The sequence below is a fragment of the Ciconia boyciana genome, chromosome 2 (genome assembly GCF_034638445.1).
Source record: "Ciconia boyciana chromosome 2, ASM3463844v1, whole genome shotgun sequence".
Lineage (NCBI taxonomy): Eukaryota > Metazoa > Chordata > Aves > Ciconiiformes > Ciconiidae > Ciconia > Ciconia boyciana.
In genome coordinates this window covers 113710648-113738381 of record NC_132935.1, presented here as the reverse complement: position 1 = coordinate 113738381, position 27734 = coordinate 113710648, and the positions used below count along the sequence as shown (strand labels likewise).

Genomic DNA, 27734 nt, shown 5'->3' with positions numbered 1-27734 from the left:
CAGTAACAGGCAGAGATGATGTAGAGTTGCATGGCAAGACATAAAGGCAAGAGGAAGATATTCTAGATTTATTCCAGGGAAGGTTTCTAATTTAGCAGCCTCATCATCTGGCTAAATCAATTCTTACCCCAACTTTTACAATTAAATAAAATATACATCATTAACTAGCTGATATCATAAATAAAAGCCAACCCTCTTTAAAAGTACAAAAGCTTGAAAGTAAACCCTCAATTATCCTATACATCCGGATACCTCTCAGCCCTTGGATAACTTTCACTTTCAGATAACCTTCATTCTCAGATAATGCCCTCATTCTCAGATAGCTGGCACAAAAACAGAGGTAGAGTTGGGGGAGCAGGCTGAGGGAGTCTGCTGGGGAAGGGAAGGAATGGAGACTGAGACACTCTGGATACACTTCCTCTCTTGTTCCTTGCATACATAACCACTGCTGAATCCTAGGGCTTTTCATCTTCTGGTTATAGCCATGAAAATATGACAATTCACCTAGTAGTTCTGAGACCTGAGTTATTATTTCTCATTTGTGTGAATTGGAAAATGCAAAAAAAAAAAAAAGTCCACAAATTATGTTTTCACACATTAACAGACTATGGGCTTTATTGAATGTATCTTGGGCATCAAACAATGAAAATCACACAATCTATTTGTAGGCAGCAACTGTAAAATCAAAACCAGATATCATTTTATGGTTTTCAAATTAATTACTTGCATTGTCAGTCCTGGTATCATCAGCAGCACATCAGTCAGTCAGTCAGTCACTTTCCTATTTCAGATGAGAAATATGTGGTTCCCATCTCACACATTACAAAATCTGCAGTGATGTTGCTGAAAATTGCCTGTTTTGTGGGTGGTCTCAAAACTCATCCTTGCAGTTTCCCACAAACGACATCATGGTTCAGCTTCTCCCCCAGGGAGACTGCTCTACAGATTCTCTAAACTTTTTTTAAAGCTGTTTCAATTACCCTTTGCATCTTTGCCAGCTGTTGCTTCCAGTGTGTGTCTGGCCTGTAGTTTTCCATACATAAAAATGAAGAAAGAAAGGCTTAGGAAAAATTTTGAAAAGCTGAAATGCTTCAGCTGCTGTAGTTCCAACCAATTTGAGACTCAAATTATTTGAGTCTCAAATACTCAACTGTATCCTACAATCATAAAAACTGACCTTCAGGCTTTAAAGTTTGCAGAGTTAGAAGACCACATTATCTGTTTACCTAGTGTTTTAAGGTGCCTGTTTTTCTCATTAGACATGCAGGGTACCAAAGTAGCTGCCATGCTCCTAGAAATTACGTGTAGGGAAAAACCCTGTAACTTTTAATGGAAGAGTAAGTGCGGTTAGAATTCATCTTCTGACCTGGTCAAAACCAGGTGGCTGTAGCCAGGTTTGACCCATTTATTACGATAAATGCAATGCATCTGTTCCAACAACAGTCAAGTGTGTTTGTGTATTGCAACCACGCAGGCCTTCCCACCCACATTTATATTAATGCACTAGCTGGGTAACTACCCAAAACACATGACAATGGACTTTGGGCTGATCTTTAGGCACAAGGTGAGATATTAAAGACTGGATGAAATGTCTGCAAACCAAGTTAATATCACTACAGTTAGGCTACAGAAAGACTTCTATGTGTCTCCCTGGACTTGCCCTGAAAGGAGGTGTGATGTGTGCTCTGCTATCATGGCTCTCATTGATTAAACATGCAAGGTGTGTACATAAATCAAGGCTCAAACTACTCTGAAAGGCTGTCTGTGTATGTATTTACAATGGTAATACAATAGGACCTAACGACCATTCTGAGCATAAATCCAGTTTCTACAATTCTTATGTTAGCAAAATAGAAACTTATAAAACAGAAGAAAAGTATAGTAGGAGAACCATGTTAAGCACACTTCACCTGTGCTTGTTACCATGATTTCCTGTCCTCAGACCAAGTAATGACCTTCATCTGAGTTAGGCATCTAATTTGCACTTACTAACGTATTAGATGTGTAATGAACTAATACCCCTAGAGTAAAGGCTTAAATTCCCCATACAGCTAGCACAAAGCAATGTTTCTGAGAGTCTGAGCTGCAGTTCTTTTCCAACTACATTCAGACGCCTAATTTAATCATTACATCCCACACTGACTTGCAAGATCCTACCCAGTGTGCCAGGCCCTGACGAAGGTAGGCAGGTGAAGATAAGGAGTTTTTAAAAGATGAGATGTTTTTCTGACTCTGTAATGCTTTATTCAAAGCCAGCCAAATTCCCTCGATTTCAGTAGAAGTTTGAATTTAAAAAAAGACTTAGTAAAAATGAATATAGGCCTCCAATTCAATATGAGGTAAAAAAGCTATGAAGAGATTGTCAAAGTGCTCCCACAAGGACTTCAAGCTGAACAACATGGTCCTGGGAGAAACACAGAGCAGGGCTGCATTGGGAAGGCAGGTCGCATTGCAGGCTGGGGCTGTGCTGAAACTAGATTAAACATGGTAGCCTTTTCAATTTGAGGCAGCTCAGTTTCAATCTGTGCAAATATAGTTTGGTTTGGTGTCTGTATACCAGAGCCAAGTAATGTTTGCATAATGGAAGGCAGTATTTACATACCGGGGAAACTGTGTCTTGGGTGAGGAGTGGGCCAATCTATCCCTTCATTTCCTCTTAGTGTCCCAAATAGGGATTAAGTGAGACTGCAAATTAGACCATGCTTGATCCTGCCCTGAGAAGGAATAGAGTTTGCCTCTTTGTGAAATTTTCAGTAATGTTAATAGCTTGTCAATGGTAATGGTACAGTTTTTCTTGGTGGCTCTAATACCCAGCAAGAATACCCATAGCCTGAGTTTCTACTAGGAGATTGACTCTTTGCAGGGGTCCAAAGCAGATCTTTGCTAAGTCTCCTAGGACAAATTCCTCTAGTTACCAGGTTTCTGAAAATGTCCGGGCTGGATGCTGGTGGTGGTTTGTCTCAGAATGGGCTAGCATCTAAAGTCCTTTCAGCAGTGGCCAAGGTTGCCTTAGGGACACCACTTCTTCACAGCAACAATTCCCTATGTTTAAATGAACTGAAGTTTTTTAGCAACTGGAAGATTGTCTTTAGGAGGGATACAAGTTGGCCAAAATTTACATAGTTTATTTTGACATTTTAAAAATGCTCTTGCCTTTCTCTTTCAAATGTGCTTTTTTTATTTTCTGAAAGAAACCACATTATTTAATTTGAAGAAGAAAGGTGCAAAAAAATGGGTTAAATCACCTGAACATTAAGCAAAACATGTTTTCCTTTCTAGTCTACCCAAACTGCATTTTTCCCCGATCATTTGGTTCAGCCACTGAACCAAAATATCCATTATTCATGCAGCTCTACTCAGTTCTCCTAGTGTGTGGAGACACCCAAACCTGTAGAGATTCTGCAAATACATGCAGAGCATCACACCAAGGAAAGATAAAGTATGTTTGGAGAAGAAGTAGAGACGCAGACCAGTATTCAACTATGAACTAAAAATTACAACTCTGGGCCCTGTGAGGAGAATACATCTGGCTATGCTGGAAAGAGGAAACCTGAGAATCGCCCCTGAAGACCTTGGCGAGGAAAACCTTGGCTCTTCGCCTTTCTGTGCTAATTGAACTGGGAGAGTTTAGCTCCTGCATCCCATTTCTGCTCTGCCTGAATTTTAAATAAAAATAGGTTAGAGGAACTTACTAATCAGGTTTCTGCTTCATTTTGTATCATATAAGAAAGTACATGCCTTCTAAATCCCAAAGGTCCCACAGATTTCCAGGCCTTTACTTGATCAATCCAATTTCATTAAGAGACTTTTTCTCTCCCCTTATTTGCATGCAGATACAGTGGCTTCCATTTTCAGGAACCGTCAGTGCAGGAACTTTCTGAAACTATTGGGCTCCTAGGTTCATCATTAATTCCCTAATCAGTAAAAAAATAAATGTTAGTACAGTTCTGCATTCCTCTGAAGACCGCAGCTGGTTTTCTGTGGACTTGGCTGCAAATAATGCAACCTCTTTCTAGTTTCCATCCTGGAGAATACTTGCAAACTGCAAAAGATGCCATGAGAGCTACTGCACTGCTTGTAAATAACAGCACAGTTTTTGCATGCCTTTTGAATCACATTAACATTGATGAATGTATTTCAATATTTGTTTTTCTACATCATTTGAGTACGTGGGGAAGCATAGGCACAGAAACTTCAAATGCAAGAACATTTGTGCAAATTTGAATTTTAAATTCACAAATTAAAATCTGGACTGCTCATCCTGTCATAGGAAAAAGCAGAATGGCCAGTTGCAACCTAACAACCCTGTTCAAATTTTAGGTATTTTTGTAGCTATTTAAATGTTGTTGGACATTGATGTGAATAAATATTTCTAAAACTATCTGCTACATACACAGGACTAAATAACACACAGAAGCCAAAATTTAGTCAGACATTTTGTAAAAGAAAAGAAGCCTGAAGGAATTAGAATAAGACTTTTCCCCTTCACTGTATAAGCAAAGGCATTTTGCAGTCTCTCACACAAAACTCTCAAGGCATTAACTTCACTACAGTTTAAACACTCAGGCTAAATTCAGCAGGGAAACTAGGTTCAGGCTTAAGTCTATGCATAATATTCCCACCCCCAGAGTTAAATTGACAGATAAATATCTCACTGATTGGGCCTTAAGAAGCACATCCATTCAACAATAGTTGAATTCAACAGTAGTCAAATGCAGTCAGAGATGGAGTGAATGAAGGTGATGTCATGTCCACAGAAATGCCAGAACTGAATAGATATTTTATTACATTCTGGATGTTTTGTGTTTTGCTTCTCAAACACAGGCATCAAATACTCAAAAGCACTCAGTCCACCAAAGCTCCTCAGACTACGGCTCTAGCAGCAGCGTGTGGAAGATGTGAAGGCTCTGATTCTCCAAAACCTTGCAACACCCAAGGCAAAAAAATAACAATTTCTGTCCTACATGACAAAAAGGACTTTCAAAAATATATTTTCAAACAGTACTTTCAAAATAGAAATAGGTTAATTTTGAGTAATTACTGGATCCTTCCCATTTCACACTACCTGCTCTGCAAATTGGTAAATCCGTATATTGTCCTTAACAGCACTGCCCTGCCTATGGCATCGCACAAAGTGATGTTGCAGGACAAGCTGGCTATATATTAGAGGAATATATCAGCTGCATGGCACAGTTACGATGGTCTGGTGCTGTGACAGGAGAACTTCTGCAGCTTACTCCCCTCTCCTGCTACTCAGAGAGGATAGGCACCAACAATTTTAAGTATCACATTCTACTATATGGCCATTAAGAGCTAATAAAACTCCCCTGAAAATACGTGTTCTGCATAAGCCACAAAGAACCCTTTTTTTTAGTGATGTTATCCAGAACAGTGGACTTTCTGAAGCTCCCTCAACCTTGGTGCACCAGAAGACATTATTTTGTACAACTTTCAGCATTTCAGGAAAAGAAACATTTTTATTCATATCAGTTCCCATGTATGTGGCAAAACTCGATCCTATGGTCACGTTCCTTAAAATCTGATTCATTCCCAGCATACTGTGCTCTCTTTCCTTAGTCTAAGAAGTAGCTCCCCCATAGACAACTGCACCAGTTACTGACTGTTGACTATGAACATAAACATTTCATTTAGTGCCACTGAAATCCCAAAGGAAAAGTCTACCCTTAGTCTTTCTTTTAATATTCCTGCACAACTTCTATAATACTGATTCACTTTCCACGTTGCAGAAATGGTGATGAACAAGCAAACTGAGGTGAGAAAGATCTAGTTTATATTTATTTTCTAGCCAAACGCAATACACAGTTCTACAACTTGCCCGTAAGAGAGACCAGTCCAGAGCTGCTTGCCACCGGAGCAGGGCTGCAGCACTGACCCCTTCCTGTACAGCTCCATCTCAGTTTCGTGCTGCATTTCAGGAGAAGAATCACCAGATGGCAGCAGCACATAAACCACAAATTGCTTTTCCAAAGGCCAGCACAAACTAGAGTTTTTATTGATGTCCTTCTGCAAATTTTATTTTTCAATGACATTCTAGCAGAAATTAGATAAACTACCTTATTAGAATAGTCATTTACTTGAAAGCAACTAATACACCCCAAAATGCACCAGATGCAGCAAAAGCTCCTGTTCCAAAACAAGTGTAGCTAAGAAATTCGTCTATCCCTTGCTCTCTCTAAATTGAAGGGGAATTTCACGCCAACCATCTGACACAGTGTGACTGGGTGAAAATATTAAAAAAAACCCCTCTACATAAAGCAATTCCTATTATTAAATGTGCCCCACCATGCTGGTAGGTGCTGTATGAATGGAACAGAATGGTCTATGCTCAGAAGAGCTTACAAGGTGAACAAAACCTGGCTCCTCTAAGGTATTTCCTTCGGCTTGTCCAAACCCAGTTACCCCAGCTCTCACTCAGTCTGCAATGTTCTTCTTCCCATTACTTTGGGTACCACTGGCCTATGGACGACTTCAGCTATACTTTTCTTTTTGTGGGGGTGAAACCAGACTCACTGTGAACAAGGGGGGAAAGCCCTGCAGCCCCCACGACTGCAACGACCTCACATAGGACATGAGTTCACCTATGCTGCACCGCGAGGAGGTGAGACAAGGCCAGGGGGGACAAAAGGTGGCAGGCACGTATGTCATGTGACAGCTACCGATATTTTGCTTCAGCTCCACGTTCAGCCTTGCAGTTCTTTACACAGTTATCTAGGGGGTCTGGCTGTCACAGTCATTGTTAGCAGGAGACACGTGCATAGCTCCAGGGGCACTGGGAGTGCACACACCGTGCTTCGCGTCCTCCTGCGCAGCCTCCCACTCCTCGCCCAGGGCCCGGCTCCCCGCAGCGCCCTGGGTACCCACGTACCCCTGGGAGGACATTGGCCTAGATGCTCTCCAGATATCAGCCATAAGCATTTGAGGGAACCAGGTCATGGAGCATTAAAGACACAAACTGTGCTGGCACAGCGCACGACAGAAATAGCTAGGTAGTAAATCTACATCTATCGTCAGAGCATTCAGCTTCAGTCCTCCTCCAAAACACCCGAGGAAAAAAGCAGTTTTGCACCAAGTTCCAGCCAAGATTTTGGCTTAAGATTCAGTGTATAGTATGGTTATGTCTAGCATGCTCGTGGCACAGTACAGCCAGCAGGCAGAGCACAGCAGCCTGGAGCACTGCCCAGGTTGCAAAACCTGTCTGAAAAGCAGGGTGGGAGAGAGGGTGCACTGTCAGCTCCCCGATGCTGTTGCTAGACAGCCACTGGTACCTGCACTAGATGCTACGGTGCTTTAAAGCTGGTGCACATATTTACTGATTTAAAACTAGCTTCAGTACATCTGCTGCGCGCTACAGTCAGTGCTGCAACAGCAGGTATAAATACACTCCTTTGTGAAATGCCTGGGACTGGTGGGTGGGTGGGTGGGCTGGCTCTCTCTTTCACTCTTTCACATTACAGGTTGTCCTGAGCTCATGTGTAGAAGGAAGCTTTGGAGAAGAACTGAATTAGCTGATAATATTCTGTTAAGCTTCTCATTAAAGAAAAATGAAACCATTTTATTTTTTTTCTTTTTTTGAATGTTCGTTTCCCCTCCTACCTACCCAAATCAGAGATTAACATGGGCAAGTGAAGAAGCATGTTCTCTACCTTGTACATCACTGAAAAGGATGTAATTTCCTGCACTAGTGAACCACCCTGTGCCTCTCTAGAGAGGGTCAGAACTGACATCTGTGGGCTTTGGTGACAGAGGTTCACCATCCAAAGTTTCCACCTTTGCCCCTTTCAAGAATATCCCCAGGACAATTTGGTCCATGGCTCTGGAAACCCCCTTTAATTGGTTGGCTGGAGCTACAGAAAGTATTTAAAGTAGGTGGGGACAAAGGTCATGTGAGGTTTGGTAATACAGATTGACATCCTGAATCTCCCACGCTGTCACTGAGAGCAACGGACGCACCCCTGCAAACTGCCGTGCTCGGGAGCAAGGCAGCTGCCTTCCCCGTGAGTCAGGGCTTCCTGTCGTCTCCTGCCTGTCCTACACAAGAACACACTGCCCTAGATATGATAAAAGTATAAATGAGTAATCTAAGAGCTGAATTTGACAGGAAAAGAGAGAACACTGTAGGCAGTTCTCTGTGATAAATGATGTTTCTGCAGTCTGGGAGGTTAGGAGTAGTGATGAATCTAGTCAAAACCTGAAATTGCAGTCATTTGACAATGGTCTTTTATCTTCCCTCAGCTGATGAAACAGCTTCAAACTTTGCCAGGTCCTCCTCCTACTTTTCCTTGAGAGTCAGTATCACTTCCATCTTATTTCAACTGAGCTTCAGCCAACTGTCATTAATTCAGATTCGTGCTGCTGCCAAATGTCGGGAGAGACGGGTGATGGTTGTGTCTGCTTCTGATGAAAATGAGAGGTAGAGCTGAATGTCATCAGCCTACACTGTAGATCACATTACATCACAACTTCTCCCAGCAGCAGCTGCACAGAGATAATGAATAAAAAATAAGTGATCACAGGGAGCCTCGTAGGGCTCTCTGCAACTGAGAGCACCTCACAAAAGGGAGGATGGCTTCCAGCAACCCTTACAGAGACCTGTGAGAAAAATGAGTGAAAAGCCCCTATGTTTTTGCTAGGTCCTGCAACTTCTACCTGGTCAGCAGTGCCCAAAGCAATTGGGAGGCCAGAACAGGTATCTGGCTTTTGGGTGTTACTTTGTAAAGATGAACAGTCAATTATAATAGCTCTATTTCCATGGTAATAGCCATTAAACTGTGTTCAGGGGGTCTAAGAGCGTCAAGCTTAGTAAGCTTACCTCTCTTTGTCAGTGATATTTTCCTGAGGAGAAATGCTAAGTATCAGCCAGTAGTTGACAAGTACATGGAAGATCTATGGAATGGGAATCATGTTTCTCATCCATAAAGAATTCAGAGTTCTCTGGAGCATAAAAATACACCCAGGATAACACCAAAGGTCCCTTTCTCACAGGTGTCACTGACAGTGAGGGGCATTAACACTCTCATAATAGCCATGGCAAAGCAATGTGGTGCCATCAGAAAAAGTATGTACGTTCTCACAAAGCTGCCTCAAAGCCTGAGCTGGATGTCGGGTTGGGATTTTGAATTTTGCAGCAAGGTTCAAAGTGTCAGGCTGTCAACTGGAACAATTAGCATACCAACATGGAGGTCCGTGACAGCACAGGCAAGGCTCTGATCCTCCTATGTTCTGTTGAGGGTGTGGGAAGAAAAGGCAGAGGAGGAAATACTGGAAAAGATGTTTCAAGATCTCAGCACAACTTTAGCATAACTAGAGTTCATTTCAGAAGTTTTCTTGTTTAAAAGGCTATGACTGTTAATCTAAACTGATGTCTCTTAAGTATTTGGTTGTCAAAGGATTTGGTTGTCCTCCTGGATACCTAAGGTATTTTATGATTTCCCCCCCCCACCAAAGATTTAAACAACAGCATGTTTTATAACTTTCACTGGGCCATCTGCCTTAAGTATGCGGTATGTGCATATCCTTTCCCACTAGGATGAATCAGCCTGCTGCAGTAGGACCTAAAATATGACACATACATGCAATGAAATGTTATAAACGTGCAATGACTTTTAGGAATATACTCACTGAAAACCATATAACCCCCCAAAGCTCCTGGGATGGCTGCTTAGACCCGAGGACTGCGGGCAGGTGTCCTGACACCACTGGTGGGTGGCAGGACCTCCCAGAAGCCATTTCAAAAGGCTGCCAGACTTCCTTTTTTTGCTGCCCATCCAGTTTCTCTGCTGGTGAACATGGTGTCACCACCTCCTGGGTCTTCAGCTTTATATCCATTGCTGAACTTGGACATATGCACGGGCGTGAGATACATCAAGGAGGACTGTGGCAAAGCGAAGCAGCCAGGGTATTCTCAAGAGCTGCAGAAGTAAATTGTCTTTCTAGGAGGACTTCTCTGAGGGAACCAGACAACTCAGGATGTTTCTGGACAGGGAAAAGATGCAGGAAGGTTTGAAGACTCATCATTTCACAACTTTGTTTTTCACTTTGCTCTGTTCTCTCAGTCTCTGCTTCTTTCTGGGACCACAGGACTTTCCTTCCAGACTTCTTCAGGCTACAAAATGCATTAAAATGATACAGCTTCCTCTTATTTACACTTAGAGATCCCTTATGTAAGAAATGGGAAAGAATAAGAAGGCCTTTACATGGTTCATGTGCAGAAGATGGGAAAAATACGGGCTGAGGCATGATAAAACAAATGGAGGCAACGCAAAGCACCTAAAGAAGGCAGATGTCTCCTTTGTGCCAGGTCACCTGCAGAAGATAAAACTGTTGCAAAGAGGGATCTGTCTATTATGGATCTATTATTCATCATGTTTTCTGAAGGGAGAACTCATATTCGGAGACTGTATGAGATCATTAACCAATGCCAAAGTTTAACATAAATGTCAGGCAGAATCAACACAAGAGTAGTTGTAGGACATTTTTAAGTTCAGCTCCTGATTTTGATTGCACCTTTAGCAAGTCTTTCCTTTGGCCACCTCTTTGCCTTTCCCTTTCCTTTAATCTGTACTTAAAACTAAAAGTCACTGTGTTATATGTGAAGAAAACAGTGTTATGTAGGCACTACAGCAAATAAGAAATATCAAATAGCTGTTCACTTCTTAATACTGAAATAGAGAACGGTACATGGAAAATCCTGTACTCTTTGAAGCATAGGAAACATATGTGCATTTTCTTCTTGCACTTTTGAAGACATTGCTCCTTCAATTGTAGGCAGACGTTACAATGGATAATGGATAATAAACAGGATGCACGTTCTTGGCACTCAGTCAATTAAAAGAAATACCAATTGCTTTCCGCGAATATTCCCATGGTGCCAAACCATCAGAGGAGTTGGTGAGTAGGAGGAGTGAAGGTGTGATAATTGAAAGAATTGCTACTTGATAAGTCACAGGAGCTAATGTGTTAGCTCAGCGTGAGGGGAAGCTAGGACGTTCCCAGCTGCCGCAAAAACTGGGTGTATGCGATCCCTGGCACCACTCGTTGGGACAAGATGAATCACAAGCGCTTCAGTAGCGAGCTACCATGTCACAGTGAGCCAGATGGAGGTGGTTACTTCCCTGATTGATTGCCTCGTGGGCTACCAAGGGCTTTTCCAGCAGGCTAATGCCTTTCTGTTGGCACTCAAGTGCCCGGGAACAGCGTGTCCACTTGGGTCAGCACCGTGCAGGAATTCCTGCCTTTCGGGTGTGTGGCCGCCCCACAGAGGGAGAAGGAAGTAAATAAGGAGCAAGGGGGAGCGGGTGACTACGATGCGCACCGAAATAACACTGACTTCCGATGCCTCCCTAATAGATGTTGCTGCTAATGAATTTTCAGGCACGTGCTGAGTTAACGGGGGTGAGCAACATTGAAACATCCTTTAGTTAAACCCAGTGCTTTACAAAGGCTAATTGAAAAAGGAAGGAGCAGCAGGGGTGGGGGGGAGAGCAAGGCATAAGAGGGGGTGGAGGGGGAGAACAGCTCTATTTTTCAAGTGCTGACTATGAAATCCCTGCAACAGATGAGTTTACATGCAAGCCTGCACCTCATCAGGGCAAAGATACAGTGAGTGGAGTCAAGTAATTTTCCTCTGCACACAGCATCCCCAGCCCCTTACCCTGCCCAGCCAGCTTTCTCAACTGTGAGCTTTAGAATATAAACAGCCAATAAGTAAGGACAATAACTGTAGTTCCTGCTGAGAGCTAACTCTGCCTGTCATGCATTTGCTGGGTCCTAATACAGGACAGTGAATAAAGCTTCATTACAGAACAATGGAGTTAGCTGCCAGAGCCTACAGATTTGAATAAACAACAAATAAGCAACATCTGCTCCAGCATATGTGTATGGTAAAAAAAAAGTCACAAAATAAAAGAATTTGTAAATGCCAAAAGCAACACTAAACTGCCAGTGCTACTGTAGAGTGAATTTTTAATTGCACATGCATACAGGCAGGCTGTGGGTATTAGTCTCACATATGTCTGGTTGCTGCCAACCTGGGAGTATAGATGAATTTAATTAAATAAGGATTATCCCTTCTCCCCAGTACAATTACTTATTTATAACAATGATAAAATTGCCTAATAAAAAAGATTGTAATATTTTTTAAAACAGAGCTAGAAAACACTCTGCTTTCCCTGTAAGTCATTCAGGGATGTTTGGGGGGTTTGAGCGTCTTTTAAAATTAAGTCTCAGCATTCTGCCAAGAGAGAGGGAAAAAAAGCCTTATCATAAAGCCTACTGCAGTTAAACAGCCAGAATCTACATTATGGAGAAATATAAAGAAGACACACAGCAGCCAGGGAATTGGCTTTCATGGGGAGTGTAGAAAATTAAACAATTGGACTAAAATTGAGGCCAGGCTACAGAGCCAAGGGACAATACTACTGGGACAAGTACTTCCATAAGTCACCCGTCTCTAATATGCTCCATCTAGGCAAAGCAGTCTGTTCCTATCTATCTCTATTTCTTCTCATAGTGGGCACCTTGCACTTCCCCACTCAGGTGAGCTCCCATTTCAGCAGGGTCATGTCAGACTCTCACATCTTCATCATCACTCACACCCTTTCCAACAGAGCCCACAACCAAATGAGAGTGGGCTCGTATGGCATGAGGCACTGCATGAGCCTTGAAAAATAGGCAGCCTGTGCCCCAGGGAATTTGGAGGCTGAATCTAAATTCAGGCATGCTCTCCTGGGAGCTGAGGTTTTCCTTGTGTAGGCCCCTGATGGACTCTATTTCCCACTCGGTCCTATTTTGAGGACCCCTGCTTATGGGTCTGAGCCACATTCTGCTGAATTTGGTAGGAACCTTCTTAAGAGCTAGGTATTATTCACTACTAACAATATTATGTTCAGAACTGGCAATTTTTTGACTGTTTCTACGATGCACAGCAAGTTGAAGTCGCAATAAAACTCCCATGGGTATGGAGAGGTATGCCATTTAAGAGTAGTGGGAAAAAGAGAAAGAATATGAAAAAAGCCTGTAAAAAAAGCCGGAAATCTCCACTTTAAATTTAGGCCAAGCATCAATGACACTAAAATGAGGGGGAGAGAGAGAGAGAGACATTCCAGTGTTTAAACAAAACTCTAAAATAGTATTATGGTTCTGCAAAGGCATAAATCTTACATAAGTGCAGTTTACTTGTATGATTTTGATTGACCACTTAACTGGATGACAGTCTTACCAGAATTAAAAAGAAATAATTACTTTCTGCATTTTCTGTCATGAAATTACTACTAAATACATGCTTATTTCTATGGCTTAAAAGAGTATTCAGGGCATACAGTTATTTTTTTCCTCTTACATTGTGATTGTTATACCTATACAAATGATATACCTATACAAATGGTACCTATGCTAAATCCTTTCACTGATGTCCTTCATCATTAAATAGCACATTCATTTTTTAGAGATGGACAAAGAAAGGAAAAAAGCATTTGTGGGTATATTATTACATTTTGAATTTTATCCCCACCGGGCTATGTCCACATTCTCTTTTTTTAATTTCTCACTCAATGTTTGTCAAAATGGTGTTTTTCACTGCACCAGTCCTGGGGAATTGCTATTCTTTGTATAGATACTGCTATGAGCAAGACTACTGGTATGGGGGCTCATCTTTGTTCATGAATCCATCAGAAAACAAAATCAAAGTAACCTCATGTAACTAAGGTGACAAATCATACAGTCCGAATAGCAAGAAGAACCTGACATGAGATCCCAAAAGTCACTGGAGCCATGTGTTGACAGACTGGACACACACAACCCTACCAGAAGATGTGGCAAGAGCAGTTAAATGCCATAGGTATGCAATCTAATACACAGTTAAAAAAACCCCTAGCAAAACAGCGAATGTATGCTTACAGATAATTTGAGAACAAAAATAAACCCTCCAGAACTGAGGAATTCATGCTGTACTCCATCACATTTACTCAGCTCTAGCATTTACCAAGAAAACTCCACACGCTTTGATGAAAACACTGGCCTCTCTGAAGTCAGTGGGACTTCTGTCACTGCCTTCAACAGGCTCATGAATTCACTCCTGCAAATCCAGCTGTCACTCTAGCCAATGGCATATGCGAATGACCAGCACAAGTGGATATCTGAATTTTTTTTTAGATACCTGTGTATGAACTTGGGTTGCTTAATTGTTTGTGCTGGCTCCCCAAAAGTGATGTAATGTAGTGCTCAAAAGGTGAGGGCTCACCAAACTTTCACCTTTGTCCCTTGCTATCTGCTTCTTGCTACTTATTAGTTCTTTCACATTAAATTTCTGTCCCATTTAAGAAAACAACTGCCAGTCCTGCTCTAAGCACTGGTTGGAAAGGGTCACTAGAGAGCAAGGCCAAGCGTCCCCTGCTCTGGAGGCTGAACAGCCGTTCCTCCAACACCACCACCCCTGCCAGAAAATGCATCTCAGGATCCAAACTCAGACTGCCCCAAATGACAGCATAACATCTGGTCTAACAGCTTTGCTTTTAATCCTTTCGTAGACTCCTCAAATAAATTATTTTCTAACACATGTTTCAATGCTATGTCAGCTCATGTGGTGTTAGTCTGTGTGATATAGGAGACTCATATGATGGGGTAGAGGCCATACAGCCACCAGAAGATCCTGGTTGCACAGTCCTGGTTGAGTTGCATACAGAGTGGCTGCAGAGCCACTATCTCCAGTCTCCTGGTTGGCTTATCTCCTAGGGATGATCTGAGAGTTGGCGGATAAGGGGTCATCTGAATCTGGGAAATAATTCACTGAGCAGGAGCGAAGCTTTGGTGTCACTTGGAAGAGTAGAGAGGTCTGCTTAAAGCATCAGACTCAAAGCTGTGCATGTGAGGTACCCTCTTCATGTGCACTCGTGTCTCCCTGACAAGCTGAATATATTTTACATCCCTATGATTTATCAAGTCATATAATCTAGACTGCCATGTCTAGAATAATGCATCCAAATGCCAGAGGTGATGGGAGCAGAGAGGGACAATCTATTGGTAGGATAAGCTTTAGAAGCAGCTACATGGGAACAGCGTTTTAAAAACTGGCAAATTTTCTGTTTCTTAACACTCACCTGAAGTGGTGTCAGGAGCATTTCCACATGGAGTTTCATACTCAAAACTCTGAATCTGAAAAGAAAAGGAAGAGAGGACGGAAAATTCTTATTGATGGTAATGATTATGAGTATACACCTTATTAGGAGGGGGGTTAGCAAAAACAAAAAAAAATCTGGACATTTAAAAGTGAAGACATAGAATCTTTCAGATTGTTCCTTTTTGGTTGTCTCCTTTTTAAAATATTTGTTTTTGTCATAAACCAGGCTCTAGTCTCAGAACCTTTCCAAGCCTTGCTCAAAGTAATCAATACATGAAGTTTTCCAACCTGTAAATACACTAATAACTGTGTTTGAACAGCCTCAGAGAAATGTCCCTAGAAAAAAAAATATGACTTAGTAGAAGAAACCCAAGGAAATGTAACCATATGGAGGCAAATTCTTGCCCAAGAGTGTATGCAAGGTCAGATATTTTTTTCCTCTAGGAATGAAGACCGGTTTGGCTTTTTCATAGTATCAAGGGGAACATCATGTCATGATGCTGCATAAACTCCTTCGGACAAAAACTTTATAGAAAAGGGGATCTATTGGATACAAGTAACACATGAACATGTATGCTGGGTGTGTCCTCCATGCAGTCTGTAGCTCAAAAGATCTCTAAGCCCCTCATTGTCAAAGGCTAGAAGAATACAAGAAAAGGATTACTCTGTATGTGACTGTTATCCCGTTCCCCATTCATCCGCTACTGGCCATTGCCAGACTAACGATTTAGGTGGCTTAATGGTTTCAGTCAGTACATGGTTCTTTACAGCCTGAATTTAATGATGTGGTAGAGAATACTCAGAAGTTAAACAATATATACCCTGTCTAATTTGAACATACAGTATTCACCAAATTATTTTAGACATCAAACTGGGGAGCTTATGATCATCTGCATTTACTGCTCTGTCAATGTTCTCACTTTTGTGTGAGCCTCTAGTCACAGAGCTGGAAGTCCAGCATGCTAAGTGCTTTACAAAGATATATGAGCTGCTTTGAGACTATAAATGTACTGTACAGGAGATCTCCAAAAAACACCCTCTCCCCCACTGAGGCTGATAATCAGGCCCATGCTCTGATTCTTGAGTCAGCTCTGCTGACAACAAAGGCTGCACCAAACCTTTCACAGAAAAATACACCTTTGGAAGGACTTGAAAAGGTAAATATCCTTTCCTCGAGATGAATGCCACCTTAACCTGACCTTTTCCAATGCTTTAAAAACTGGAAAACTTTTTTAAGCCTCCCACCTTTTCCAGCCACTCGCTGCTCCTTCTCTCCCTCCCTCCCATGCTCCATATGTTTTCAGAGGACTGCCAACCATCCCATTTCTCCTCCTTTCTTTGATTCTTACAGCAGAAGCTAATTTTTTGGACTCCTTCCTTTTCCTCATTCTTGAAGGATGGCTGGAAAGGGAAGAGTATTCCTGTCAGCATCCCAGTGGATTCTGTATGATTGGAGAGTATCCTACCATAGCCCTTTTTCTGCAGTAGTATGGCCAGAAAAACTGCTGCTCACACAACTCCTCTAGATGTAAGAAAGGGACTGGCAAGTATCCTGGTCTCTGCTACTTCATGTTGAACCCCCACTGACTATTGCTAAAACATACAGATAGCTAAGTATCATGGACTTTGCAGACTGGATATGAGAACAAGCTGCTGTTCTGAGTTATTCTGGTTTTAGGATGCTCAGCTTACAGAGTGATAAAATATTTCAAACGTTGCTATAAAGCCAAGGCTAATTTTGTGATGCAGCTTTCTGAAAGAGCACACCAGAATATGAGCTTAGGGGGAAAAAAAAGACAGGAAAAAAACCCCAACCCTGGTTAATGACTTGATCTGTAAAAATATCCTTTACCATATGTATTAGTGTTCCTGCAACTTCCTTCTATAAAAAAAAAAACCAAACCCTAGTGCTGCATAAAACACATTAGCATCTTATACTATCATACTGGCTGAATGAATCCTACCTCAGTAACTTCAGTGCCAACTTCTTTGACAGTATCCTAACACAAAGACAATTTAAAATAATGAAAACCCCAATGAGTAGTGTAAATCCTACTGTTTTTCCCCATAATGCTGCTGCATGGTGTTTGAAGTAATTTACTCTAGCTTCCATCCTGAAAAAGAGAATCCAAACCTATATCATAAATATGGGTGGAGGTACATTGCTAGCAAGCAATACACAAAAATCCACCTCACCTCTTCCATTTCAAAAGAGTCTGGCAGCTTGCAGTTTAGGTCAGCCACTTTTTTGAGCATGTGGGCCACAAGCAATGGTGGCTCCTTTCTTGGCCTGTCTTTGGCAGGCACTTCACACGCAGGAGAAAGGTGGGGCTGTTTTGCAACTAGGTGAGATGAAGACCAGGTTTTCCCCGACGAAGTTGGTGGACACCAGGATGTGGCATATGCTGAGGCACCTTTGTCTCTGGGGGTTTGCTCCTGGGTCAGACAGCCCAATGTAACATGTGCAGAAAAGCCTGCCTGGACTCTTCCTCTCTCAGCAATATCTGCACAAGAATGAGGTTGCTCTTTCTTGCTGGGCAAGTTGGCTTCCCCAGGTACCAGCGAGCCCTGTTTCAACAGCGTGGTCTGCCGAGAAGCCCTTTTCAGGAGCTGACCTATTCTTCTCCGCTTCACCTGTGTGACCACAGGTCTGCTCTTTGCAGCATCCAAGGGACCAGTCTCATCCCTGCCGGTGTCCTGGGCTTTGGTCTGTTGGGTGTTGACGTCGGTCAGCAAAGATGAGAGGGCACTGGTTACGTGGTCAAGTACTTTCAGCTGTCGAAAACGTTCTTAAGTTTGGCAGAATGGAAGGCAACATGGTTATAAAAAATATAATTCAAAATAATCAGGTACAATGATTATGCAAACTTGTCATTGCCAAGAAACATACTAAGTACCTCATTCAGAAGTGGCTAAATTTTTCCATTTGCTTCCAGAGGATCTATTCGGGCTACATACAAATGTCATTGCATAGTTTCTTATATTAGACAAACATGCAATGTTGAATTTGTTGGGTCAAGTGCAGCTGAATACTGCTCTGTGTGAATAAAGGTTACAGAATCCAGCCTGAAATTCTCCGGTTGGCTGGGCCAGACTTGGATGCCATTTTTGAGGTCTTATTAAAATTCATGTGAATAAAGTTATTAAAATCTGATCTCAAATGTTTACAGCTGGCAGCTGTCCAGGATAACTGCAAAATGCATATAGCCATTAACTGATAAAAATTGACCACAGAAGCAATGTTCTCATTTTCATAGCAGCACAAAGCAAAACACTTATCCCCCAGAAACTCATAGCTGATGTCATATAAAGGTTCTCAGACCTTTTTCACTGTACTAACCTCCTGTAATTTCTGGGTCATTTTTTCCATGGCATAACATCTAAAGAGAAGCAGATAATGTTTTCTCTAAGGAATCCCGGAGATTTCCATCACTACAACACTATGAAGTTATTTATACAAGGAAACACAACACGTTTGCTTGTATGTTGTGTCTGTACCTATCCTGAGGCAATGAATATGTCACCAGGACTCCTCCCTCCTTGAGAGATTAATTGAGGACAGTAGATGGCAAAATGCTAACTTTCTTGGCTGCCATTTCTCTTAGAGAGCAGCCAGATTTACTGCATGCAGTCTGCATACAGGCAGTTGGTAATGCTGCTTCACTGGCAATTAGACAACAAGAGAATATTTAACATGGATCTAAGTTGGTCCTTTGCATTGGGGACCAATACCATGACATATAATTCCTGACAGTTACTGTATCTCAAGAATATTCTTTTTTTTCTTTGCCCCAGACTTTGCCTGATTTTTAACACTGGAGGAAAACATTGGTATTGCCACCACTTTTTAAGACAGGTCAAAGGTTTCGCCTGATGTTGTTTAAAGGAGTGATCTGATCTATCAGTACACACATTACACAGTGTTGTATAGTTTTATTTGCATAAGTTTGGGGTGCCAGAGTAAATAATTTTTGGTTTTGTACATCCATTTTGCTACCACATGCTCTCCACGTAAAGCACATTTTATCCTCAGTATTTCATCTGGCTCCCACTATGTCAGGCCATAAAAATGCCAAGTGCTAATATCCTTTGACTGACAGTGGCACAGCAGTCCAGTCCTTCTTTTAATTTGAACCAGAACCAAACTTGCTGCAATTTGAAATAGCTTTTGTACTTAGCTTAGCTTTTGTAAATTATTTCAAAGAGCTTGGGACACCTAAGGAACAAATCAAACAAGAGACATGATAAATGGACAACATAAAAAACCCCCTCACTTATGTGCAATGTAATAAATACCCAGGTCATGAACAAATTATGTCAGGGACTGCTTTGCTTCATGAACTATTTCTCTCCAGGCAAGCAGTTCCTTCAGTTTCCAGGTGTGCTCCCCAAGGATCGCACCTCAAATAGGCAAGAGGCTGATAAGATGTCTTTAGTCCCTGCAGCCTGCTGCAAAATAATCTAAAACTGTAGCACAGATGAGATATTAAAGGACATAAACGCAGATTCATTTTCATTAGAAATTTCAGCCGAAACAGCAAATGGCCATGCTGTAAACAAGATCAATGGATCTTCAATAGAATCTGTATCTTTTATAGGGCTTCTAATGACTTTATGATCAACCATTTCATAATTTAGGAGGGGAAGCTCACAGTTCTGTTCTTCCTTCCTTAAATCTGGTATTACATAGGCTGACACAAAAGATTTGGAAAGATTATCTACATATCTACACGAAAGATTTGGAAAGTATTCAGTAGGCCCACAGTAGAATAAAGAAACATAGAACATTTCCAGAGCCAGCAAGAAATTTTCAATCAACATCTTTTTTTCACAGCAAATGGCAGAATTTGGAAAAAAAAAAATCAAAATTTTCAGTGGGAAAAAATCAAGACATCTGAAATGGCTCAGTTTTTCTCAGGAAAAGTAAAAATGAAATTTCAGCTTTGTCTACTTTGTCATATATTAAAATATTTTCCTTTTTTTAGATTGTTTCAGCTTGAGTCTTGGCAATACTGCCTTTGCTTGAATCAAAGCTGTACTTCAGAGAATGCATTTAGCAATTTACATTTTGTTTCTCTTCTAGGGGTGGATTTACTGGCTGACATATATTTCCCTTCTCCTAGCTGACCTGTGGTGGTCACAGCACAACCATGTATCATGGGAAATGGTGTCTACCTAATACACTCATCTCACAGAGGAGAGTGAGACTTGAACTACAGCTCCAGCGAGGGGCTTGCAGCAGCTGAGACAGACAGAAATGAGTGTGAAAAATCCACAGAAACAGGACACCAAACCTCAAGTAGATTTAGATATGGCAGCACAGAAAGGTAGTACTGAAATGTGGTGGTGGGGGATTTACTATTAAGCATCAGATTGAAACATTTCAACATTTCTGAACTAAGGTGTTCAGAAACTTGAACTTTTCAAAGAATTTGGGGATCAACATATTCAGAAATATAATTACTTATCACTTAAGATAACTTCTGATTCTCAAGTGACTGTTTCTTCAGTTAGGAAGTCATATTTCACTTCTAATGAGGTCGGTAAAATTTTCACCACTGGCAAATGATGGGGATAAGCTTTTCTTTTGGATCTGGATGAGAAACTGAAAGGGTGACCGATGTTTTTGAAAATACACCTTATTTTTGTAAACTGAACCTTTTGAAAACTCTCTCTGACAATGCTGGGGAAACAGCACCAAGTGAAGTGACAATTAATAAATAACTCTATAACAATCCACACATATTTTAAAGGTCTAATCAGCAGTGAAGGAGGCCTAGAAAACTATATTCGTCACAAGCAGGGAAGAGCCAGACAGAAACAGAAACGGTCTGCCCTAGGAAATGAATGAAATATGAAAGAGGAGAGGGATCACTCTGCTATGTAAGTCCTTGATCTCTCTCACCTCCCTCTCCTTTTTTCCTCCAGGTTTCTTGTCTTCCATATTGTACCTATAATCTTTCTCCTTATGTCTCATTTTCTCAGAGTAACATGTCATACTAAATCAATTAACTTCCTCTGCTGATTCAGAGAATAGGAGAAAGAACACTGACAATAAGATAACCTCTCTGGCATTCACTAACTCAGATTAAACAATTTCTTCCTTTTCCATGGCTAGAGACAAATGAGAGGGATTCAGACTCTATTTGCATTGAAATGGTTCAGTGATAATAAACCAAACAGGGTGACAATAACTGAATTCATCCAGCACGTCTCTGGGAACAGTGGTTCAATACAGTCTTGAAATCCCTAGAGGTGGTGTGTGGTCTGCCTCATTTCGGCACTTTCATTTCAATGCCCTGGTGAAGCAGTCCTCTGACGGTAAGGAGTCTGGAGTTCCCTAAATTGTTCATGGAGAGGTAAATGCATGCCATGGAACATCTCTAGACCTGAACCTTCTGCTTAATTTACAGAGAAGGGTCTTTTTCTGGAAGCCTTCAAAAGCACCTATTGTCCTCATTGCCATTACAGGGAATGTAGGCTTCTGCTTTAGAAGAGCTGGCTCATTAGATGCCTGAAAATTTAGGTGCAGTATTAGAACTGAAAACAGACAGGTTAGGTCCAGCTCTAGAGATGCAATCCATTTAAAAATCTCATAAGCATGAATTTGCCACTCCTCCTTCTTGCTATACCTCACTGCAAAATCATTAGACAACCTAAGGTTGGCAAGATTGGAAAAAAACAGTTTGCAAACAAATGCCATTTGAGGATATTCCTCAGGTGTTTGTACGCTAAACCTGATACATCCCTTCTTAGCTGTAAGTCCTCTCCCGGAACACCAGCTATAGAAAGGTACTTGTGCAAGATTACCTACATGGTCACTGAGACAGACTGGCTTCTTCTGAGAGGTGTTTTAAGTGGTGGCTGGATGATCACCTGCAGGAGTTGCCCGACTCTCTCCACTTGCTGTGGAGATAGAAAGACTCTACAGTGATTAAGCTCCTTAAGATGGTGCTTCAGCTAAATGCCTGTAATTTGGTGCAGTGAACCAGGCTGAGGTTAATCACCGCATTAAGGAAACATGTAGTCAGTGAAAAGAGAAGAGGTAAGGTTCTCTGAAGGATGAATCCCACCTCTCTTGATTAAATGTTCCCAGCCCAGGCACATACTTAGGAGGCCTAAGCAGATGGTGTGAAAACCCCCTCCCAAACTGTCAAAAGCAAGATAATATGTTTTGATGGACATCACACCCACCAAAACAGAAATTCAAATCTTCTCTTACTTCACAGCAACTCCCCCATACAGATAAGCCTTTAACATGTACTAAGAGTGCTCCCATTGAGGATGACTGCAAGACAAGTCATTAAATTCACACCTTGGCTTACCACTCCTGCCTTCACTGTGCAAACTCCTTCGCTCAGAGGCTCTTTCTCTGCTCTCATTCCCTCCTAGTTCTCTACCTTCTTCCCTGAGGTCTCCATCCACCATCCACTCATACTGATTATCTCTGTTCCCTCTCTCCCTCTCTCTCTGAGGAGTTACAGAGAGAGAGAGAAAGAAAGAGCGAGCTGAGAAACCTGTTTGATGTGTCAGTTTGCTGTAAATATTGAAATGTATGCACAGGGCTTGCTATAAAAAAAAAGAGAGGAGAGAGAGAGAAAAACACATTTTCCACAATGCTCTGACATTTCTGTTTCAATTCTCATTCCATCCATACTGCTTCCTTGGTGTAATTCTAAATGGGAATACATGGGCTATGCAAGAGATTCTGCTTCACTGAGCATCTTATGTAAACAGAAGATTTCAAGAGCCATCTGGCTATCCTGTGCAGCAAACATGAGGGGAAATGATGTCAAAATTGGACTTTTCAGATGGGTGATATACCAGTGAATTAACAATGCTATTTAAATGCAGATATATCTTTAGGGTGAGGACCTTGTATTCATTTCTCAACTGCAAAATACACAACACGAGAACTAAAACCATCTAAATGAATAAAAATCAAAACTGTGTGCCTTAAATGGTATTATTTTATTGTACTTCAAATACAGTCCTCATCTACATCTTAGGGCATATTTGAACCACAAAACTGTTAGGTTTTAGTTAGGGATTTGTGGGTCTGATGCACAAGCTCCGGCAGCTCTAGTCATGGGAAGTTAAGACTTTGTCATCTGCTTACCACATTTCCCTGTGAGAGGGGTCCTGCTCTCACCAAGGGGAAAAGGGAATGTGAGCCCATGTCTGGCCTGGCTGAAGTCAAAATCCTGTGTATTGGCTTACACCACCAATGATGGTGGGTACATGTTGCCGGTGAAGTGGCTGGGGCAATGGAACCATGTTCAATTATGCAGCCTCTGCGACACCAGTGACAATCTCTGGTAGTGGGGTAGGTCTTAAAGGGGTTATGTTTTAAAATAGGTGGTTATGTTTTAGGCGGTTATGTTTTAAAATGCCACAAGCTGGTAGCTCCAGCACATAAATCAGAGTCTACAGTTGAGGAGAGATAAACTGTAGTTCAGTCATGTTAGGAAGTATCCTTGCCACAAAGGCATATATGAGGATCTTCAATGTCTCCTTAATACATGTGCCTTTTTCATGCATTTTTTTTTCGTAAGCGTTTTCTTCCCTACCCTCTTAATGCCCCCTGCTATTTATTTTACCTCCTGGCTAAAATTCCTCCTTTTGCCAAAATATCTCTCCTTACCATATAGGTTTGGTCTCTCAATGTCCATCCGCTGCTTCTGAGCTTCCAAAAACACTCGGATGTTGATCCCTTTTGCTACAGAAGCACCACTGAGGAACCGAGGAGGGATTTTAGTGCAGACATCAGGTTCTTCTGTACCGAACCCCAAATCAAGAAGAATCTCCACAGGATCTTTTTCCCCGAGTGCCAGCCATTCAGTGATGCTGTGGTGAAAACATCAGGATTATTTACCCCACTGTCTTGGTATCACTTTTCTCTTGCAGTAGCTATCATATGGTCTTGTTTTTGTTAAATAATTCTCTTCCCTTCTTCTCCCCTCTTGTGGAGACTACTGCTTAAGTGAAAGTAGTCATTTCTGGTCACATTGCTAAGAGATTAACACGTGTTCCTCCCTGCAGACGAATTTGGTGGCATGGGATCTAGATAGCTTAGCAAAAGGAACATTAATAAAAGGTGTAGGTTCACAGCTCTGCAGTCTTACTTCTCTCTAGACACAATACACACAAGGCATGCTGCAGCTGCTGTAAGACCTTGCAGCCTTTTACTTTCCAGTGGATTCAAAGCCCACTACAGTTTCAGGTAGGTTTCTTTTTTTTTTTTTTTTAATACTGGTACAAATGCATTTGAGATCAGACACCTGTTAAGATGGTCATTTTGACCTTGTTAAAATAAATGAGGAGTTGCCTTTTACAAACTAAGACCTTGAATTGCTTATTCAAAATTGTACTCACATTTCTTGATCTCTAAATGGGCTAATACCTTGTATTCCTAGCTGGAAACACACGGAAATTACTAACCTCTGGGGTGCACCAGTGAGTGAGTGGGAAGAGCCAAGACTCTTGCATCTTGACATAACCGGACTTTCTGTAAACTCTTGCAGGGACCTGAGTGGAAAAAAGCAACAATGAAATGTGTTTACTCATGTGCTCCTCTGGGATGTCATTATGATTTTTTCCTAGAGTAAACATTTGCATTTTGTCTTGGTTTATAACGATACATAATAGCAGTGCCTTAGAAGAAGAGTCGGCATGAGAGTGTGGCAATACGCTTATTCTCAAGAACAGTATGTTACAGTAGGTGTGAGAACGTAGGTGTGAGGTACCAGTAAATGCTAATTATAAAGGTGGCAGAATGGCTCACTTTTGACAGATGGTGAATCTTTGGGGAACCTTTAGGGAGCATGGTTTCTCTAGCCACCTACTTCAAAAGATATAATTGCTCTTAACAAAGTTTTGGAGAGACAAGGCACAATGAGCTGCAGCAGCAGGAGTGGCACCTGAGAACAAGTCTGTACTTTGCTTCTTGTTGTGTTTGTACCCGCTAATCTGCAGAGAAATAACTGCTTTTCAGAGCCTGCTCACTGCAAAAGGAACATCCTGTAGCATGGTAGTCTTTCTCAATAGGTAAGATGACATGCTTTTGTTACACCCAGGCTTAACTTTACCTACACGTACCTATCAAGATCAGTAGCAAATGTTTATATACAGTGGAAGCATTGCCTTGATCTTTTTTTTATAATTACAGGTTATCCATCAGCTCACATCTGAAACAGGCCTTGAGGGATATGTAGATTTTTGGACTAACACTGTTGCCATCAGTTTTAGAGAAGAAAAAAAAAAGAAAATAAATTCCTCCTTTTGTCAAAAAGAAAAGGAAGAAAAAAGAATTTATAACAGACTTCTGCGGTGTCTGACACCTACCTCCTGTAGCTTGGTACGGTCATTTGTACCATTTCTGGTACTGACAAAGAAACTGCAAACAAGAAAAAATAAAAATATTTTATTTTCTTACCTTTTCGCCCCCTCAAAACAGAAATGTGTCAAACTAGAGAGAAGACCAAAAGACTGATTGCATTATATAAGGAAATATTTTAGCCTGAACGGCAAAGTTGCAGGACAATACTATTGTGGGAAGCTAAGCTCACAGTATGTTAGCCATAGATAAATGATAGATAAACACTTAACAAAAAGAAGGGGAAAATAAGTGCTTTTACATTTCATAAACCAGTAGTGGTACACTCTAAGCCCCTATTATTTACGAATAAGCACTATGAATTGGGTTCCACCGTTTGCTGCAGAGCCGTTGAAGATGTACATACAGCAAATATGATGAAAATAAGTTTTAATCCCTGCACTTTGAGTAAAAAAATACTATATTAAAAAACACTAAAATACTATTTTACTATTTACTACTTACTTTTTATACTACTTATTATTATTTTATACTTATTATTTTATACTTATTATTTACTTATTATTTTTTATACTACTTATTTACTACTTATTTTACTACTAAATATTTTACTATTGCAAATAGTAAAATACTGGGCTGGGCTTTGCATCATGTGCTAAACACGTCTGAGAGGAGTGAGACAGTTGTAGGACAATTGCAAGAGTTTCTGGAGGAGAAAATATTTGTCTAAGAGCTGCTAACATTGTCTAAGAGCTGCTAACATTGTTTACTGAACTCCAAGTGTGCTATACCTATGAGCTGTAAGGTGCAGGTTTCATCAATTCACGACGATGAAATGGGAATAAGTCAGATGCAAATACGCAGTGCCTGTAGTTATCACTTCCCCTCCTAACACTGAAATAGCACACTTGTTGATCCTCTGAAAGCTGGGGTAGCATTTGCCTAAGAGCACAGCAGATATCCTTCTGCATTCCACAAGACAAATATTTTTTGTCTAGCTTTTAAAGTTTTCTTTTCTATTTAACAAGATTGTGTCAATAAAGAAGGAGAAAACATCCTTTCATGTTCTCTGCTGGATTATTCTTCCGCTCATAAATTATAACATAAGTTCCTTCTGGCTTGCTCAGTGCAAGGATATCCATCCAAATTGAGAACATAAAGGTTACTGACATCCTGTAATTTGCTGTGGTAACATAAACCAGACTTTCCAGCAGCAAACTGAGCATAATTTGAATAAGAATCAGCTTCTTGTTGTATGCCATTTCCTACTCACATGCCAACAACAGAGGCTGTAGATTCACTATAAAAATGCTTGAGAATGTAAAAAATAAGATCTGAAAGTGAGAGGTAATATAATTTTTATCTAGCAGCACGTAGGCGCACCTCTCTGCAACAGAACATTATACCACAAACTGGCTGCTGCTGTGATTTCCTCAGTATCTCATATTGTCAGGACTGAATGAATACAAATTAAAAAGCTAGCACTGTGAAACACTGGCCAGAGTGTTAAGTAAATAATTTAAATGATGAGAAACCTGGTGTTTGTAGGACGTGTAAGAAGTAGCAGGTCACCAAAAATCAAATGGGCAGAACTTGATAGGTTACCACAAGTTGGGTAAGAGGCAGTAGCTGGTGTGGCTGTACTCTCAAACCAGGCAAACACAGAGTGTGACACCTTAACTACCTTTTGTTGCAGGCTAAAGTAAGTTGAATTGTTCTGTGTTGCTGTGGGTCAAGAACATGCCAACGTACTGCTACCAAGGCTAAGCCGTCCAACCTGTTAAGTGGTAGTAAACTGCTCAGGAGACCGTGTCCACCTTGCAACTTGGACAAACTTTTCACCTCCAGGTAGTGCAACATGGGCCATTTCACTCATGGTTAGAGTCTCCAAGTCTTTCTCTAATGAGAAGACTCTCATGAGAAGTTCCTCATTAGAGAGCGTGACATTTTGAAATATTAGAGTTTGTTTTCTCCATATTTAAGAGGTCACAGAAATAGTAATGGGGAGGGTACGGTATTTACATTTCCTGATCTGTGTTAGTATTTTGTTCCTGACACAAGAAACGCTGAATCTCATTACCAAACTGGAAGATACTTTGGGGGAAATAATGCCCTTTAGAAATCTGTCAAAAAACCTTATGAAAACAAACAAACAAACAAAAAATACTTTGTAAACCAACTGTGGTGCTAATTGGTGTTCTGTTTACTGCACATCTAAGTATATCTTTGCTTATGAATAATATATTTTCTAAGCAAAATGTGGCC

The 27734-nt window shown here is 41.1% G+C and overlaps 1 protein-coding gene across 1 annotated transcript in view; it reads right to left on the bottom strand.

Annotated features, from left to right (window-relative positions):
- The window catches only part of ITPRID1 (ITPR interacting domain containing 1), a 38840-nt gene extending 13331 nt beyond the window's left edge, over positions 1–25509 (bottom strand). Inside the window, exons 1-5 of the mRNA XM_072851605.1 lie at positions 25478–25509; positions 24575–24661; positions 23778–23980; positions 17330–17922; positions 15114–15168 (exon numbers count right to left, since the gene is read on the bottom strand). Coding sequence (XP_072707706.1) covers positions 15114–15168; positions 17330–17922; positions 23778–23980; positions 24575–24661; positions 25478–25509 — 970 coding nt within the window. The remainder of the gene's footprint in view (positions 1–15113; positions 15169–17329; positions 17923–23777; positions 23981–24574; positions 24662–25477) is intronic.
- Positions 25510–27734: the final 2225 nt, after the last annotated feature.